At 42.3% G+C, this 14598-nt stretch overlaps 2 protein-coding genes across 7 annotated transcripts in view; one reads left to right on the top strand and one right to left on the bottom strand.

Moving 5' to 3' along the window:
- The window catches only part of lins1 (lines homolog 1), a 49148-nt gene extending 36767 nt beyond the window's left edge, over window positions 1–12381 (bottom strand). For 2 of the 5 annotated variants that reach the window (XM_073032978.1, XM_073032983.1), the window contains exons 1-3: window positions 11714–11766; window positions 1388–1691; window positions 715–1147 (exon numbers count right to left, since the gene is read on the bottom strand). In XM_073032978.1, the coding sequence (XP_072889079.1) occupies window positions 715–1101 (387 nt within the window). In that variant the 5' untranslated portion in view covers window positions 1102–1147; window positions 1388–1691; window positions 11714–11766. Of the gene's footprint in view, window positions 1–714; window positions 1148–1387; window positions 1692–11713; window positions 11767–12306 lie in introns of those variants that run through there. The other 3 variants (XM_073032979.1, XM_073032981.1, XM_073032980.1) reach the window with 3 other exon arrangements.
- Window positions 11783–14598, top strand: part of asb7 (ankyrin repeat and SOCS box containing 7) — a 69431-nt gene continuing 66615 nt past the window's right edge. For both annotated transcript variants that reach the window (XM_073032984.1, XM_073032985.1), the window contains exon 1: window positions 11783–11939. The gene's annotated coding sequence lies outside the window, so the exon portion shown is untranslated. The remainder of the gene's footprint in view (window positions 11940–14598) is intronic.

The following is a 14598-nucleotide window of genomic DNA, read 5'->3' as shown; positions in this document are numbered from 1 at the left end:
TATTATTGTCACAATTTAAATCGATACAGTGAAAGGCTTGCCTTGCATCCTGTTCATACAGATATATTATTACACAGTGTATTGAGGTAGAACAAGGTAAAAAAATAACAGAATGCAGAATAAAGTGCAACAGCTACACAGAAAGTGCAGTGCAGGTGGATGTGTACTACACACATGGCGATAGAGGTCTTTAGTTGCCTCCTTAATGAAATTTTGTTTAAAAAATATTGCTTGTGAAAAGACGAGCTGGTTTCATGCCACTCAGAAAATGAAAGTTGAAGCTCATGATGGCCTCCATTGGCCTCTTGTTGGTCTCAGCCAGTGAGTGGTGTTAAACAACAACCTTGCACTCGAAGTCAGTAAGACCAAGGAATTGCTTGTGGACTTCAGGAAGTGGAAGTCGAGGGAACACACACCAGTTCTCATTGAGGGATCAGCAGTGGAAAGGGTGAAAAGTATCATGGTGTAATGTATTCGAAATCTTTAAAATCAGCTATGTTTTCAAGGTAGATGTAGATATATTAGGGAATGTAACCTAGGATCTAGTAATGAATTTAGGGCAAACTGTGCACTTTATTGAGAAGGGTTAGAATAGCTTACCAGATGTGGTGAAGATTGAAAGAAAATTTATGGAGAAACTAAACTGGTGGAGTCAAAATCCTTATTTCTGTGCTGCAAAGTAGCAATCAATATTAAGCATCAACCAACACTCACCAGTTTAGATATAATTTTCATATCTTCCAGTAGTATTGTTACAGTCTTCAGATATGTTTTTCTGACATCTTGCCTTAGTATCTCTGAATACAACTTAGAACTCATCAGATGAATCATATTCATTTGAAGTAAGAAGATCTCATTCTGACCATCATTTGCTGATGAATGGTTCTCTAGTTGCGTGTCATTGCCATTTATACGCAATGAGCATCCGCGGAAATGATAAACAAGGTTATTTTTCTTGGTTTCTATGGAAGAGACCGACTCTTGTTCAAACGTTTCAGGAGACAGGAACACTGCTAGCTCATGGCTGTTTTTACTGGGCTTCACTCCAGCCAACAACTCACTGTAGACTTGACGAAGGCTTATGAAGCATTTCTCCATCATGTTGTGTCATTGGAGGTCCATACACCAAATCAGATTAGAGCTGAAGCTTGAAATAGAGAAAATAAAGGAAATGTAACACCAAATGGACAAGTGCCCATGTGTGAGGTTAATTGCTTGAACTTGTTATTTCTGATCTACATCTGAGAGCCTAGACATTGAAATAACATACTGTATAAGCTTGTTATATCAGCTGACAAATAGGAAGATAGAGACAAAATAGAATTATTGCAAAAAAGTCATTTCAGAATTCATATTGGAAATATAGCAAACAAACATAGTCAAACACCTGTATATTATAAGTTCATCAACAGATATATGAGAAGAATTCAGTGAATAGAATATAGTTGTAATAGGATGATTTCAAACAGAATTGCAGAATGACTGTGGTTTCAAATTTCAGTGTCTGTGCAATGTTTGTGGGAATGAGAATGTTAACACAGATAAAGAGCAGCTTTGGTGTACAGTATATCTTCACAAGCTATGATGAGGCACTAGCCAGATCATAATATAATCGATCCTGGTCACTGAATTCTGAGAAGTATACTTGCACTTCTTGAACATCTTGAATGGAGCATCAAGACTGATGCCAACTGTAAAAGAGGCAACAAAAGAAAAAGAATCAAAAACTGCAGTTTGGAAATCAGTCAACCCATTGACATACATAAGTATTAAATAATATACAAATAAACTCAAATCTGCTCAAATTAAAGTAGCAGAAGCAAAGGAGAAAAAATATTAAGTATCAAATACAAGATCAATGTTAAGGAACTTCACTTCAAGGATTAAAAACTGGATAATTTTCCACACAGGGAGGATCACAGAAATGGGCCTTTTCAGTTCACCATGCTGCCCATGTTGCCTATCTATGCTAATCTGAGTTGTCAGCCTATCTACCAATGTCACCTCTTTTAGCATGCCAAGTTCTCCCTGTACGTTAACACTCTTAAGGTCGCTTCCCTTTACTCTACATTTTTTAACAAAATTTGACTTTTCTAAAGTGTATTACCTCACACTTATTTGGATTAAATTCCATCTGCCACGGCTCCATTGAACCATCCACCTGATCTAGGTCCCACTGTATTATAATATATTCACTGTCTACCATTCCAACAGATTCCATGTCATCTGCAAACTTACTCATGAGGCAACCTACATTTTCATCCTTGTCATTTATACCTATTACAAACAACAAAGGTCCCAACACTTATATCTATAGTTCACCACATCTTGCTGAGCTCCACTCAAGAGAAACACTCATCCACCACCACTCCTGGTCTCCTATCATCATCAAGCAAATTTTGGTAACAGTTAGCCAACATACCTCAGTTCCCTTGTGCCTTAACCTTTTTGGAATATGAAAACAACATTTACAACAGTATTGTCATCAATTTTCTTAATCACCTCTCAAAAAACTCAATCAGATTTGAAAGAGATGATTTCCTTTGCAAAAAACTGTCCCAACTTCTTTTAATCTATCCCTGTTTTTGCAAATGAACATAAAACCTGCTTCTCACAATCTTCTTCAACAACTTCTGTACGATTGATGTAAGTTTCAACAGCATGTACTTTCCAGGCTTGTCCCTATTGTCAATTTTTCTTTTAAATTAGAGAACAATATTACTCATCCTTCAATCTTCTAGTACTTCACTTGTGGCTAACAAATATTCAAAAATCTCCATCAGAGTCTGAGCAATCTCCTCTCTTGATTCCCTTAGTAAACAAGGATAAATCCCAGCAAGCCTTAGAGACTTATTCATGCAGATGTGCATTCCCCTTCCTTATATGCTCCAGAATATCTTAACTCTCCAGCATCCACATCCTTATCCTTGGTGAATACAAATAAGAAATATTCATTTAGGACTGGCTTCATAAGTAGATTAGCTCCTTGGTCCCTGAGGGGCCTCAGTCTTTCCCTAAGGGGCTTTATCCTACTTGCTAAAGTAATCTTAAGGTTCCTTTTACCCACCATTTTGAAGTTCTCTCTATTGACCTCTAAAGACTCATTTGATCCAATTCTGTATACTTGACACATTTTTATTTCTTTTTGCTGATAAACTTCAATATCCTATATTGACCAAGATTCCATAAGCTCACCTTTGCATGAACATGCTGACAGCGAACTCTTATTACCTTGCATTTAAATGACACTTATTGGATGTTGTTTTCACCTCAGCAGCTGCTCCAAATTCACTTACAGGTACAGTCTTACATGTTTAAAATTTGTTTTACCCTAGTTTAGTGTCCCTCTCAATCTTATTTTTCCCATGCCCCCCATATAGTTTATGAATTGTTGTCATTGTTCCCAAAGGGTTTCTGCAAAGTCATCTCTAACTAGCTTCCCCTCCTCAATTCCTAAAGTAAGGGCTAGTATATTCTAGTAGAGCTCTCTACATAATGCTTCAAATATCCCATTGGATGCATTTTACAAACTGCAGCATGCTGGTTGGCCGAAGAGCAGACTTCAACAATCTTCTATATGTTCAGATGTAAAATATCAACACAAGGTAAACACAGACGAGAGCATGCAATGGGCGACAGCACACAGGACCAATGTTGGGATGAATTCTTGCATTTCACTATCCCAATTATTCCTCACAATCTCCCCCACACTTGGTAATCTCTAGATTACACACTAGCAAATCAATGCTGCTCCTCAGCATAACAATCCTGAACACCAAACACTGCACCCCATCTGTGCAAGTGCACAGCTCAGCATTTCCGATGAATATGACATCATGAGGGGGAAAGGAAAATTCTAATAAAGAAAGTCCGGTTGATGGGCATAAGAATTTGAAACAGTGGGCCATTCAGTCCCTTGAGCTTTTCCACATTCAGTAACATCAGGGTTGATCTTTCTTGCCCTAACTATACTTCTTCCTATAGATGCTGCCAGGCCTGCTGCGTTCCACCAGCATTTGTGCGTGTTGCTTGAATTTCCAACATCTGCAGATTTCCTCGTGTCAGCATTACAGCCTTGTTTTTATACAGTCGGCCCTCCTTATCCACGAGGGATTGGTTCTGGGACCCCTCGCCGATACCAAAACATGCGAATACTCAAGTCCCTTAATTAACCTGTTTCAATGCGGTGGACTTTAGGACCCAGCGGAACCCCGGACCTTATTTAACCTGTCTCAGAGCGGTGGACTTTAGGACCCAGCGGAGCTCTGAATCTGCAGTGTTCTGTTCACGAAAATAATCACGATCACGATTGAAAATAAGGTGGAAATAATAAAGCGATTGGAAAGAGGTGAAACGCCATCGGTCATTGGAAAAGCATTAGGCTACAGTCAGTCAACGATAGAAACAATTTTAAAGGGTGAAGTGAGAAAGGTCCTGCCCCGATGAAAGCTACAATTATTACTAAGCAACGCAGTGGTTTAATTATTGAAATATATATATGTTTAAGTGTTTTATATGCATAGAAAGAAAATATATACTATTTTCTAAGACAAACATTTGACTAACTGACACTAAATAATTCTGGATGTAGCTGTTCCGACTTACTTAGTAAGAGACCTTCTGATTTTTTTCGATCTCGATCCACAATAACCTATGCACATCCTCCCATATACTTTAAATCATCTCTGCATTACTTATAATACCTAATACAATGTAACTACTATGTAAATAGTTGTTATACTGCATTGTTTAGGGAATAATGACAAGAAAAAAAGTCTGTACATGCTCGAAGAACGCATGACAATAGACAATAAACAATAGATGCAGGAGTAGGCCATTTGGCCCTTCGAGTCAGCACTGCCATTCAGTGTGATCATGGCTGATCATCCACAATCAGCCATTGACACCCGTTTCTGCATTCTCCCCATAGCCCTTGACTCCACTAACTTTAAAAGCTCTATCTAACTCTTTCTTGAAAGCATCCAGAGAATTGGCCTCCACTGCCTTCTGAGGCAGAGCATTCCATAGATCCACAATTCTCTGGGTGAAAAAGTTTTTCCTCAACTCCATTCTAAATGGCCTACCCCTTATTCTTAAACTGTGGCCTCTGGTTCTGGTCTCCCCCAACATCGGGAACATGTTTCCTGCCTCTAGTGTGTCCAATCCCTTAATAATCTTATATTTTTCAATCAGATCCCCTCTCATCCTTCTAAATTCCAGTGTATACAAGCCCAGTCTCTCCAATCTTTCAACATATGACAGTCCCGCCATCCCGGGAATCAACCTCGTGAACCTACACTGCACTCCTTCAATAGCAAGAATGTCCTTCCTCAAATTTGGAGACCAAAACTGAACACAATACTCCAGGTGTGATCTCACCAGGGCCCTGTACAACTGCAGAAGGACCTCTTTGCTCTTAATCCACTTCCGGGTTTTCTCGATTTGCGGTTGGTTGAATTTGTGCATGCGGAACTCGCGGATAAGGAGGGCCGACTGTACTCCAGTCCTCTCAAAATGCATTCATTACTACCGATTCTATCTGTAGGTTAACCTTCAGGGAATCCTGCACAAGGACTCCCAAGACCCTTTGCACCTCTGATTTCTGAATTGGATCCCTGTTTAGAAAATAGCCGATGTCTTTATTCTTGCAACTAAAGTGCATAGTCATGCACCATACGCTATCTGCTACTTCTTTGCCCATTCTCCTAATCTGTCTGTCCTTCTGCAGACTTCCTGCTCCCTCCACCTATCTTCCTGTCGTCTACAAACATGGCCACAAAGCCATAAATTCCATCATTCAAATTTTTGACAAATAATGTCAAAAAAAAGCAGTCCCAACACTGATCCCTGCGGAACATCACTTGTCACTGGCAGCCAACCAAAAAAGGTTCCCTTTATTTCCATTTTTGCCTCCTGCCAGTTAGCCAATCTTCTATCCATGCTAGTAAATTTATTGCAATACCATTGGCCCTTATCTTGTTAAGCACCTTGTCAAAGGACTCCTGAAAATCCAAGTAAGTGACATCCACCGATTCCCCTTTGTCTATCTTGCCTGTTATTTCCATAAAAAATTCCAATAGATTTGTCAGGCAAGATTTCCCTTCAAGGAACCCATGCTAACTTTGGCCTATATTAGTCAGTCTGGTATCTCCAATCATGTGCACTCGAGATCCATACAGGATGGAAACAGGCTAGTCAGTCCATCATCCTCAGGTCACTCCTCATTCAGCTTTGTGTGTGTCCTTCTTTCCCTTGACAATTTTCTCTCCTCATCTATCAGATTCTTTCTTCTCCAGCCCTTGAGCTTTCCCACCCACCTGGATTCATAGAACCATAGAACATTACAGCACAGAAACAGATCTTTTGGCCCTTCTTGGCTGTGCCGAACCATTTTTCTGCCTAGTCCCACCGACCTGCACCTGGACGCAGAGGAATTTGCAGTGGGAGGGGAAATATCCAGTTGTCATGGTCCATGTGGGTACCAACGACGTGGGTAGAACTTTGAAAGAAGTTCGGCTGAGGGAATTTGAGCAGCCAGAGACTAAATTAAAAAGCAGAACCAAAAAGGTGGTAATCTCTGTATTACTACCTGAGGCACGTACAAATTGGCATAGGGTCAAGAAATTTAGAGAGTTAAATGTGTGGCTCAAGGATTAGTGTGGGAGAAGTGGGTTAGAATTCATGGGAAATTGGCACCAGTATTGAGGAAGGAGGGAGCTGTACCAATGGGACGGGCTCCACCTGAACCGTGATGGGACCTGGGATACATAGGTGTTACCCTGGTTTAAGAATTTAAGAGCAGGGAGATTATGCTGCAACTGCACAGGTCAGACTGCCCCTGGTGTACTATGTGCGGCTCTGGTCTCCTTACTTGAGGAAGGATATACTGGCTTCACCTTTAGGCTAGTCTCTTTCCCCCTCCACTAACCTTTTTATTCTGGCATTGCCCCCTTCCTTCTCAATCCTGAAGAAAGGTCTCAGCCTGAAACATCAACTGTTTAATTCTTTTCCATAGATGCTGCCTGACCTGCTGAATTCCTCCAGCGTTTAGTAGCCGTTGCTTTGGATTTCCAGCATCTGCAGACTTTGTTGTGTTTGTGAAAGACAATTTAAATGTCTTTCTAGAGATTTCTTTAATACTGTCAAGGATTATGTTTCCACCACTCTCTGACAATTATACCTTATTATAAATACGGTCTGATCCAGTTTCCAAGTCCGACAAATTATATTATGACCGATCCACCATTACAAATAGGACATTCCATGATAACCATCCGGATATAATATTACAGGATAAACAAGCAGGAACAACTTACTTAATAGATATAGCCAATGCAAGCACACATAACATACAGAAATCAATAAATGAAAAACACCAAAAATATGCTGAATTAAAAGAGGAAATTGAAAGACTATGGAACATGAACATGGAATACTTTGCCCCAATAATAACATCTGCAACTGGTACATTCCAAAGTCACTACACAATAGCATTAAACAATTAGGCCTACACAGCAATATTTAGGCAAATCTCCTGAAAGCCACAATACTAAACACCACTAGGAAAGTTTGAAAGTTCCTAACAATTGAGAAATGAGCATGCTTGGCTATGCCCATACCTCAGGTTTTACCAGCTTGAGCAGAGAAAAAATAAAAATAAAATAATACTAATATTTATAGAGCACTGTCCATATAAACGATGTAGTTCAAAGAGCTTGACAATGGGATAAAGCACAAACATGATAATACAAGACAAAAAAAAAGTTAATTTGTGATGGATATTCATTTCCTGGAACAGGGAGTCTGACGTTTTGCAAAGCTCGCTTTCTAAACACAGCAGCAACTGTAAGTAATTGTATAACTAATATTCCTTTGTTTAATTTCTGGCCACAAACAGAAATCAGTCTTCAGTTCTTAAATGTGAATGGCAAGCAGTAATCAGCTTGAAGTTAAAACACACCATTGCAAATAGACAATAGACAATAGGTGCAGAAGTAGACCATTCGGCCCTTTGAGCCTGCACCGCCATTTTGAGATCATGGCTGATCATCTACTATCAATACCCGGTTCCTGCCTTGTCCCCATATCCTTTGATTCCCCTATCCGTAAGATACCTATCTAGCTCCTTCTTGAAAGCAATAAAAGTAAAACCCATCAAAAATGCACCTACATAGCAGGTGCACTGTCTGTGGAAAGTTCACTGCAGCCGGTTTACTGGCGCTCAAGAGTGCAGGATATGGGCTATTTAACTTAGCTTGTTTCAAAACAGACAAGCTAAGTTGCTCAGTTCAAGAAGCTATGAAAGAACAACTATAAATGTAGACAACACACACAAAATGCTGGTGGAACACAGCAGGCCAGGCAGCATCTATAAGGAGAAGCACTGTCGACGTTTCGGGCTGAGACCTTTCATCAGGACTAACTGAAAGGAAAGGTACTAAGAGATTTGAAAGTAGTGGGGAGAGGGGGAAATGCGAAATGATAGAAGACCAGAGAGGGTGGGATGAAGCTAAGAGCTGGAAAGGTGATTGGCGAAAGTGATACAGAGCTGGAGAAGGGAAAGGATCATAAGACGGGAGACCTTGGGAGAAAGAAAGGGGAAGGGGGGGGGAGGCACCAGAAGGAGATGGAGAACAGGCAGAGTGATGGGCAGAGAGTGAAAAAAAAACAAACAACTAAATATGTCAGGGATGGGGTAGGAAGGGGAGGAGAGGCATTAACAGAAGTTAGAGAAGTCAATGTTCATGCCATCAGGTTGGAGGCTACCCAGCCGGTATATAAGGTGTTGTTCCTCCAACCTGAGTGTGGCTTCACCTTGACAGTACAGGAGGCCATGGATAGACATATCAGAATGGGAATGGGACGCGGAATTAAAATGTGTGGCCACTGGGAGATCCTGCTTTCTCTGGCGGACCGAGCATAGCTGTTCAGCAAAACAGTCTTCCAGTCTAGGTCGGGTCTCACCAATATATAAAAGGCCACACCGAGAGCACTAGACGCAGTATATCACACCAGCTGACTCACAGGTGAAGTGTCACCTCACCCGGAAGGACTGTCTGGAGCCCTGAATGGTGGTGAGGGAGTAAGTGTAAGGGCAGGTTTAGCACTTGTTCCGCTTACAGGGATAAGTGCCAGGAGGGAGATCGGTGGGAAGGGATGGGGGGGACAAGTGGACAAGGGAGTCGCGTAGGGAGCGATCCCTGTGGAAAGCAGAAAGGGGGGGGGGGAGGGAAAGATGTGCTTGGTAGTGGGATCCTGTTGGAGGTGGTGGAAGTTACGGAGAATTATACGTTGGACCTGGAGGCTGGTGGGGTGGTAGGTGAGGACAAGGGGAACCCTATCTCGAGTGAGGTGGCGGGCAGATGGGGTGAGGGCAGATGTGCAGGAAATGGGAGAGATGCGTTTGAGAGCAGAGTTGATGGTGGAAGAAGGGAAGCCCCTTTGTTTAAAAAAGGAAGACAGCTCCTTCATCTTGGAATGAAAAGCCTCATCCTGAAAGCAGATGCGGCAGAGACGGAGGAATTGTGAGAAGGGGATAGCATTTTTGCAAGAGACAGGGTGGGAAGAGGAATAGTCCAGGTACCTATGAGAGTCTGTAGGTTTATAGTAGATAAGCCGTCTCCAGAGATGGAGACAGAAAGATCAAGAAAGGGGAGGGAGGTGTCAGAAATGGACCAGGTAAATTTGAGGGCAGGGTGAAAGTTGGAGGCAAAGTTAATGAAGTCAACGAGCTCAGCAGGAGGCAGCGCCAATGCGGTCGTCGATGTAGCGAAGGAAAAGAGGGGGACCTGTACCTGTATAGACTTGGAACATGGACTGTTCCACAAAGCCAACAAAAAGGCAGGTATAACTGGGACCCATGTGGGTGCCCATGGCTACACCCTTGGTTTGGAGGAAGTGGGAAGAGCCAGAGGAGAAATTATTGAGAGTAAGAACTAATTCTGCTAGATGGAGGAGAGTGGTGGTAGAGGGGAATTGGTTAGGTCTGGAATCCAAAAAGAAGCGAAGAGCTTTGAGACTGTCCTGGTGGGGGATGGAGGTATATAGGGACTGGACGTCCATGGTGAAAATAAGGCGGTGGGGGCCAGGGAACTTAAAATCATCGAAAAAATTCAAAGCATGAGAAGTGTCACGAACATAGGTGGGAAGAGATTGAACAAGGGGGGATAAAACAGCGTCAAGGTATGCAGAGATGAGTTCGGTGGGGCAGGAGCAAGCTGAGACAATAGGTCTACCTGGACAGGCAGGTTTGCAGATCTTGAGTAGGAGGTAGAAACGGGAAGTGTGGGGTGTGGGAACTATGAGGTTGGTGGCAGTGGATGGGAGATCCCCAGAGCTGATAAGGTTGGTGATGGTATAGGAGACAGTGGCCTGGTCCTCCTTAGTGGAGTCATGATCAAGGGGTAAATAAGAGGAGGTATCAGAGAGTTGTCACTGTGTAAATGTAGAGAGCAGTTCAGGCTTATTAGGAATAGTTAAGGAATATCAAGAAGAAGAATAGAAACACAGGGTGAACTAGAATCCATTCCTCTGGTTTCAGTTTCTGCAAGGAACGATTCATTCGCCTGTATTGTTAGTAAATCTTCTTAGTTTACAGGAATTGTATATGTGTTTTAGAAATGCCTTGTGTCTTAGAAATTATTTGTGTTTTAGAAATAGTTTGTAATTTGGAAATGCTTAAGGTAGAAATCCTCTGAGAGTTTTAAATGTGTCTTAAGAATGTTGTACAGATTTGAATGTGCATCACTGAAAATAAATGAACTGTTCCCACAACCTATGAACTCACTTTCAAAGACTCTTCATCTCATGTTCTCGATATTTATTATTTCTTTTCTTTATTTTACATGTGTTACCCACCCTGTTCATGCGGTCTTTCACTGATTCTATTATGGTTATTTAATTTATTGTATATGCCTGCAAGAAAATGTATCTCCAGTTGTATATGGTGATATATGGATATATGGTTGTATACTTCGATAATAAATTTACTTTGAACTTTGTTTTAAACTACTTTGTTAGCTGGAAGTATCTTTTCCTTGGTGGAGAGAGGACACATGCCGTTCGATTCCTAAGTATTGGCAGCTCATCTCGCTATGGAGTATAAGTGGGGAAGTAAGCTAGTCTTTGAAGATTGGGTAGTTACAGTATAATGTCCCTTTAGTGAGAGTAGTCATGGCTATTTATATTCAATAGGGCTTAAAGTCTTCGTCTGAGTTTACAACTTTGTGGTCAGTAAACACTGTATCATCACAAGTTAAAAGCAAAGTTAAATAAATAGGTTTTGTGTTGGTATTTAACAGTGTCAACTGAGTGTGTCCCTTACAGTTTTTTAGCACTAAACATCGGATTGGTTGATGAGCTTAAAAAGGGGATTTAATGACCAGGCAAATAAATCTTCAGTTTTACCCCAGTAAACGTTATTTTGTGTTAAGACTTTAAGACAACACTAATTATCTGCATAGAATGATGTTAAACACACTTCAGTCACTCGAACGTCCTGCAGGTCAAAACTCTTCAATCACGCATCTGTTAAATTTGAGTCCCTCACTTTCCCTGCAGATTTCAATCTCCCCTTCTGGTCTTCCCTTTCCTCCTTATATCCCCAGCATCACAATCCCCACCCAATCTATCTCCTCATCCCTCCTCCCCGAACCGCAGCGGCCATTCCATCGCCTCCTCCGCCTCCTCTCCCTCCGAGCACGCGCACACTCACCAGACGCCGCCATCGCCGGTCTCCCGACACCGCGCATGCGCCGAGCTGGGAGCCCGCGGAGGGGCCGGACAATCGGGGCGGGGTTACGCATGCGCGCATGGAGCAGCGCGGCTGCCGGTGCCGGGCCTGAGATGGCTCCGCAGCAACAAGTTCTCCAGGAAATTGCGTACGGCTCACTGGTCGCGTTCGGGGCCTGCTCCGTCCCCGGTCACAAGCTCCCGAGCAGGTAGGGCGCCCTGTGCAGCGAGGACCTCTTGTCAGGCATCGCGGCGTTGGTCAGCGAGGCTGGAGGCTTGGGGGGAGGGGGCGGGGTGGGCTGGCCGGCCCGAGCGCAGAAAGAGCTCAGCGAGGATGCATGGAGATGGTGTAATGTGGGGCAAGAGGGAGGCCGACCGACACTGGAGGAATGTAAGTGTGGGCGGCGGTGGGGGGTGGGGGGTCGCGGCTGATCTGCCTCATCATGGTGAAGGCAGGGCGAGACACACCTGGGGGGGACCCGGCCCCGGCCTTTCCCCGGCCTCGGCCCTTCTGGCGGCTCCTGAGAGCTGCAGCTCCAATTGCTGCAAGACCCGGGCGGCCCTCCCTTCACTCACTTGTTTCACTTGACAACTGAAGTTTTCTTTCTGAGATAAGCACCGCTTTCCGCATTGGGTGTAAGGTTATCTTCAGCATTAGAGGTTGCCCTAACTTGAACGCGAATGCGAATTAAGCAGCGGTTCTCATGACAGGTCTATAGAGTGAATTGAGCAGGGGTTATAGTTGATATTAACTTCTCTCTGTCGATGGTGATACGTTTTGCAGCGTTTTCTGTTAATATTTTAATAGCTTTGTATGTACGCAATCAGAATCAGGTTTAACATAACCAGCATATGTCGTGAAATTTGTTATCTTTGCGGCAGCAGTGCATTACAATACATGATAATAGATAAAAACCGTGAATTACAGTAGGTATATACATTAAATAGTTAAATTAACTAAGTAGTGCAAAAATAGAAATAAGTAGAGAGGTGTTGTTTATGGGTTCAATGACCATTCAATTTTGGATGGCAGTGAGGAAGAAGCTGTTCCTGAATTGTTGAGTGTGTCCCTTCACGTTTCTGTACCTCCTTCCTGATATTAGCAATGAAAACAAGGCATGACCTGTGATGTGGGTTCTTATTGATGGATGTTGCCTTTTTAAGACATCGCTCTCTGAAGATGTCCTGTGTACTACAGAAGCTAGTGCCCATGATAGAGCTGACTAAGCTTACAACTCTCTGCTGCTTATGTTGGTTCTGTGCAGTAACACCCTCTCTCTCTCCTCCACTTCCCCATACCAGATGGTGATGCAGTTAGTTAGATTGCTCTCCATGGTTCATCAGTTTGCGAGTGTCTTTGGTGACATACATTCATTTTAGTTGGACAGTTTGCTTGCATTTTTGTAGCCATCGTAGTTCATAATTATTCTGATGCATGTTCTTGCATTTGTGCCAATGCCAGAAATGCAAAGACTCATATTTTCTGTTGCTGTCTCTCACTTTAATTGAGCACATTCATACTGTTTATTTTTGCTGTACTGTCTTTGCTGGATTTTTCAAGGATGTAACAAGAAGCAAGAGTTGGCCATTCAGGCTGCAAGGCAGAATTAAAGTGTAAATAAAAATGGAGAGATGGTAGAAGAATGATAAAGGGCTTCTGCTGAGTGGATAGAGGCAGGAAAAAATTTTGTAATGCAACCTCTGGTTGGAATCTAGAATGTATGCCTTGTGGGGCAGGCAGGTTCACTGCAATATTCAAGAGGGAATTGCGTAAATTTAGGATAATGAACATTTGAAAGACCCTGGAGAAGTGGCTGGATGTGGATTCAGTTACTTTGGCTAAGAACTGGCACAGACATGAGTGACTTATTGACTTCCTGAGCTGTAACCACTCTGATTCTACATTTATATTACCTTTTTTAGATCATAACTTTACATTTAAAAAAGCCCTAGTTCTATTTCTTTTGCAAAAAGCTGTCATTAATTAATGTTTCTTCTGAAGTGAACAATCCTGAGCACTTAATGTTTCAGGTCAAAACCCTGCATCGAGTTCTGCGCAGTTTCATCCTGAAACATTGATGTTCCCTTTCCTCTCATTTGCTGCTTAACATAAAACAGGCATCTGGGAATACAGATCCGCAGTTCCTTGAAGATGGTGTCATAGGTAGATAGGTTCATAAAGAGAGCTTTTGGCACATTGGCCTTTGGATATCAAAGTATTGAGTGCAGGAGATGGGATATTGTATTGAAGTTGTATAAGACATTGGTTAGGCCAAGTTTGGAGTATTGTGTGCAGTTCTGCTGACCTACCTACAGGAAAGGTATCAACAAGATTAAAGAGGACAGAAAAAAATTTAGAAGGATGTTGCTGGTAACTGAGGACCTGAGTTATAGTGAAAAATTAAATAGGTTAGGACTATATTCCATGGAGCATGGAAGAATGAGGGGAGATTTGATAGAGGTATGCAAAATTATGAGGGGTGTAGGTAGGCTGAATGCAATCAGGCTTTTTCTACTGAGTTTCTTTTTTTGTAATTTAATTTTTTATTGAAGTTCATCAAACAAACATTTCCATAAGATGTATTTCAGACATTGTACATATATATCACAAAATGTTGAGTTTCGGTGAGATGAGAGAGCAGAGGTTAAGGGTGAAAGGTGAAATATTTGAGGGGACCCTGAGGATGAACTCCTCCCACCTGATCTCCTTACCAGCCCATCACCTCCCTCTGGTGCCCTTCCCCCCCCCCTTTTTTCTTTCTTCCATGCCTTTCTGTCCTCTCCTATTAGATTCCCCTTCTCCAGCTCTCTATCTCTTCTATCAATCAACTTCCCAGCTCTTTACTTCACACCCCCCCCCCCCTTCCC

Source organism: Hemitrygon akajei, chromosome 30, assembly GCF_048418815.1.
Source record: "Hemitrygon akajei chromosome 30, sHemAka1.3, whole genome shotgun sequence".
In the NCBI taxonomy this organism is placed as follows: domain Eukaryota; kingdom Metazoa; phylum Chordata; class Chondrichthyes; order Myliobatiformes; family Dasyatidae; genus Hemitrygon; species Hemitrygon akajei.
Note: the sequence above shows the minus strand (reverse complement) of the source record. Positions and strands in the feature narration are given on the sequence as shown.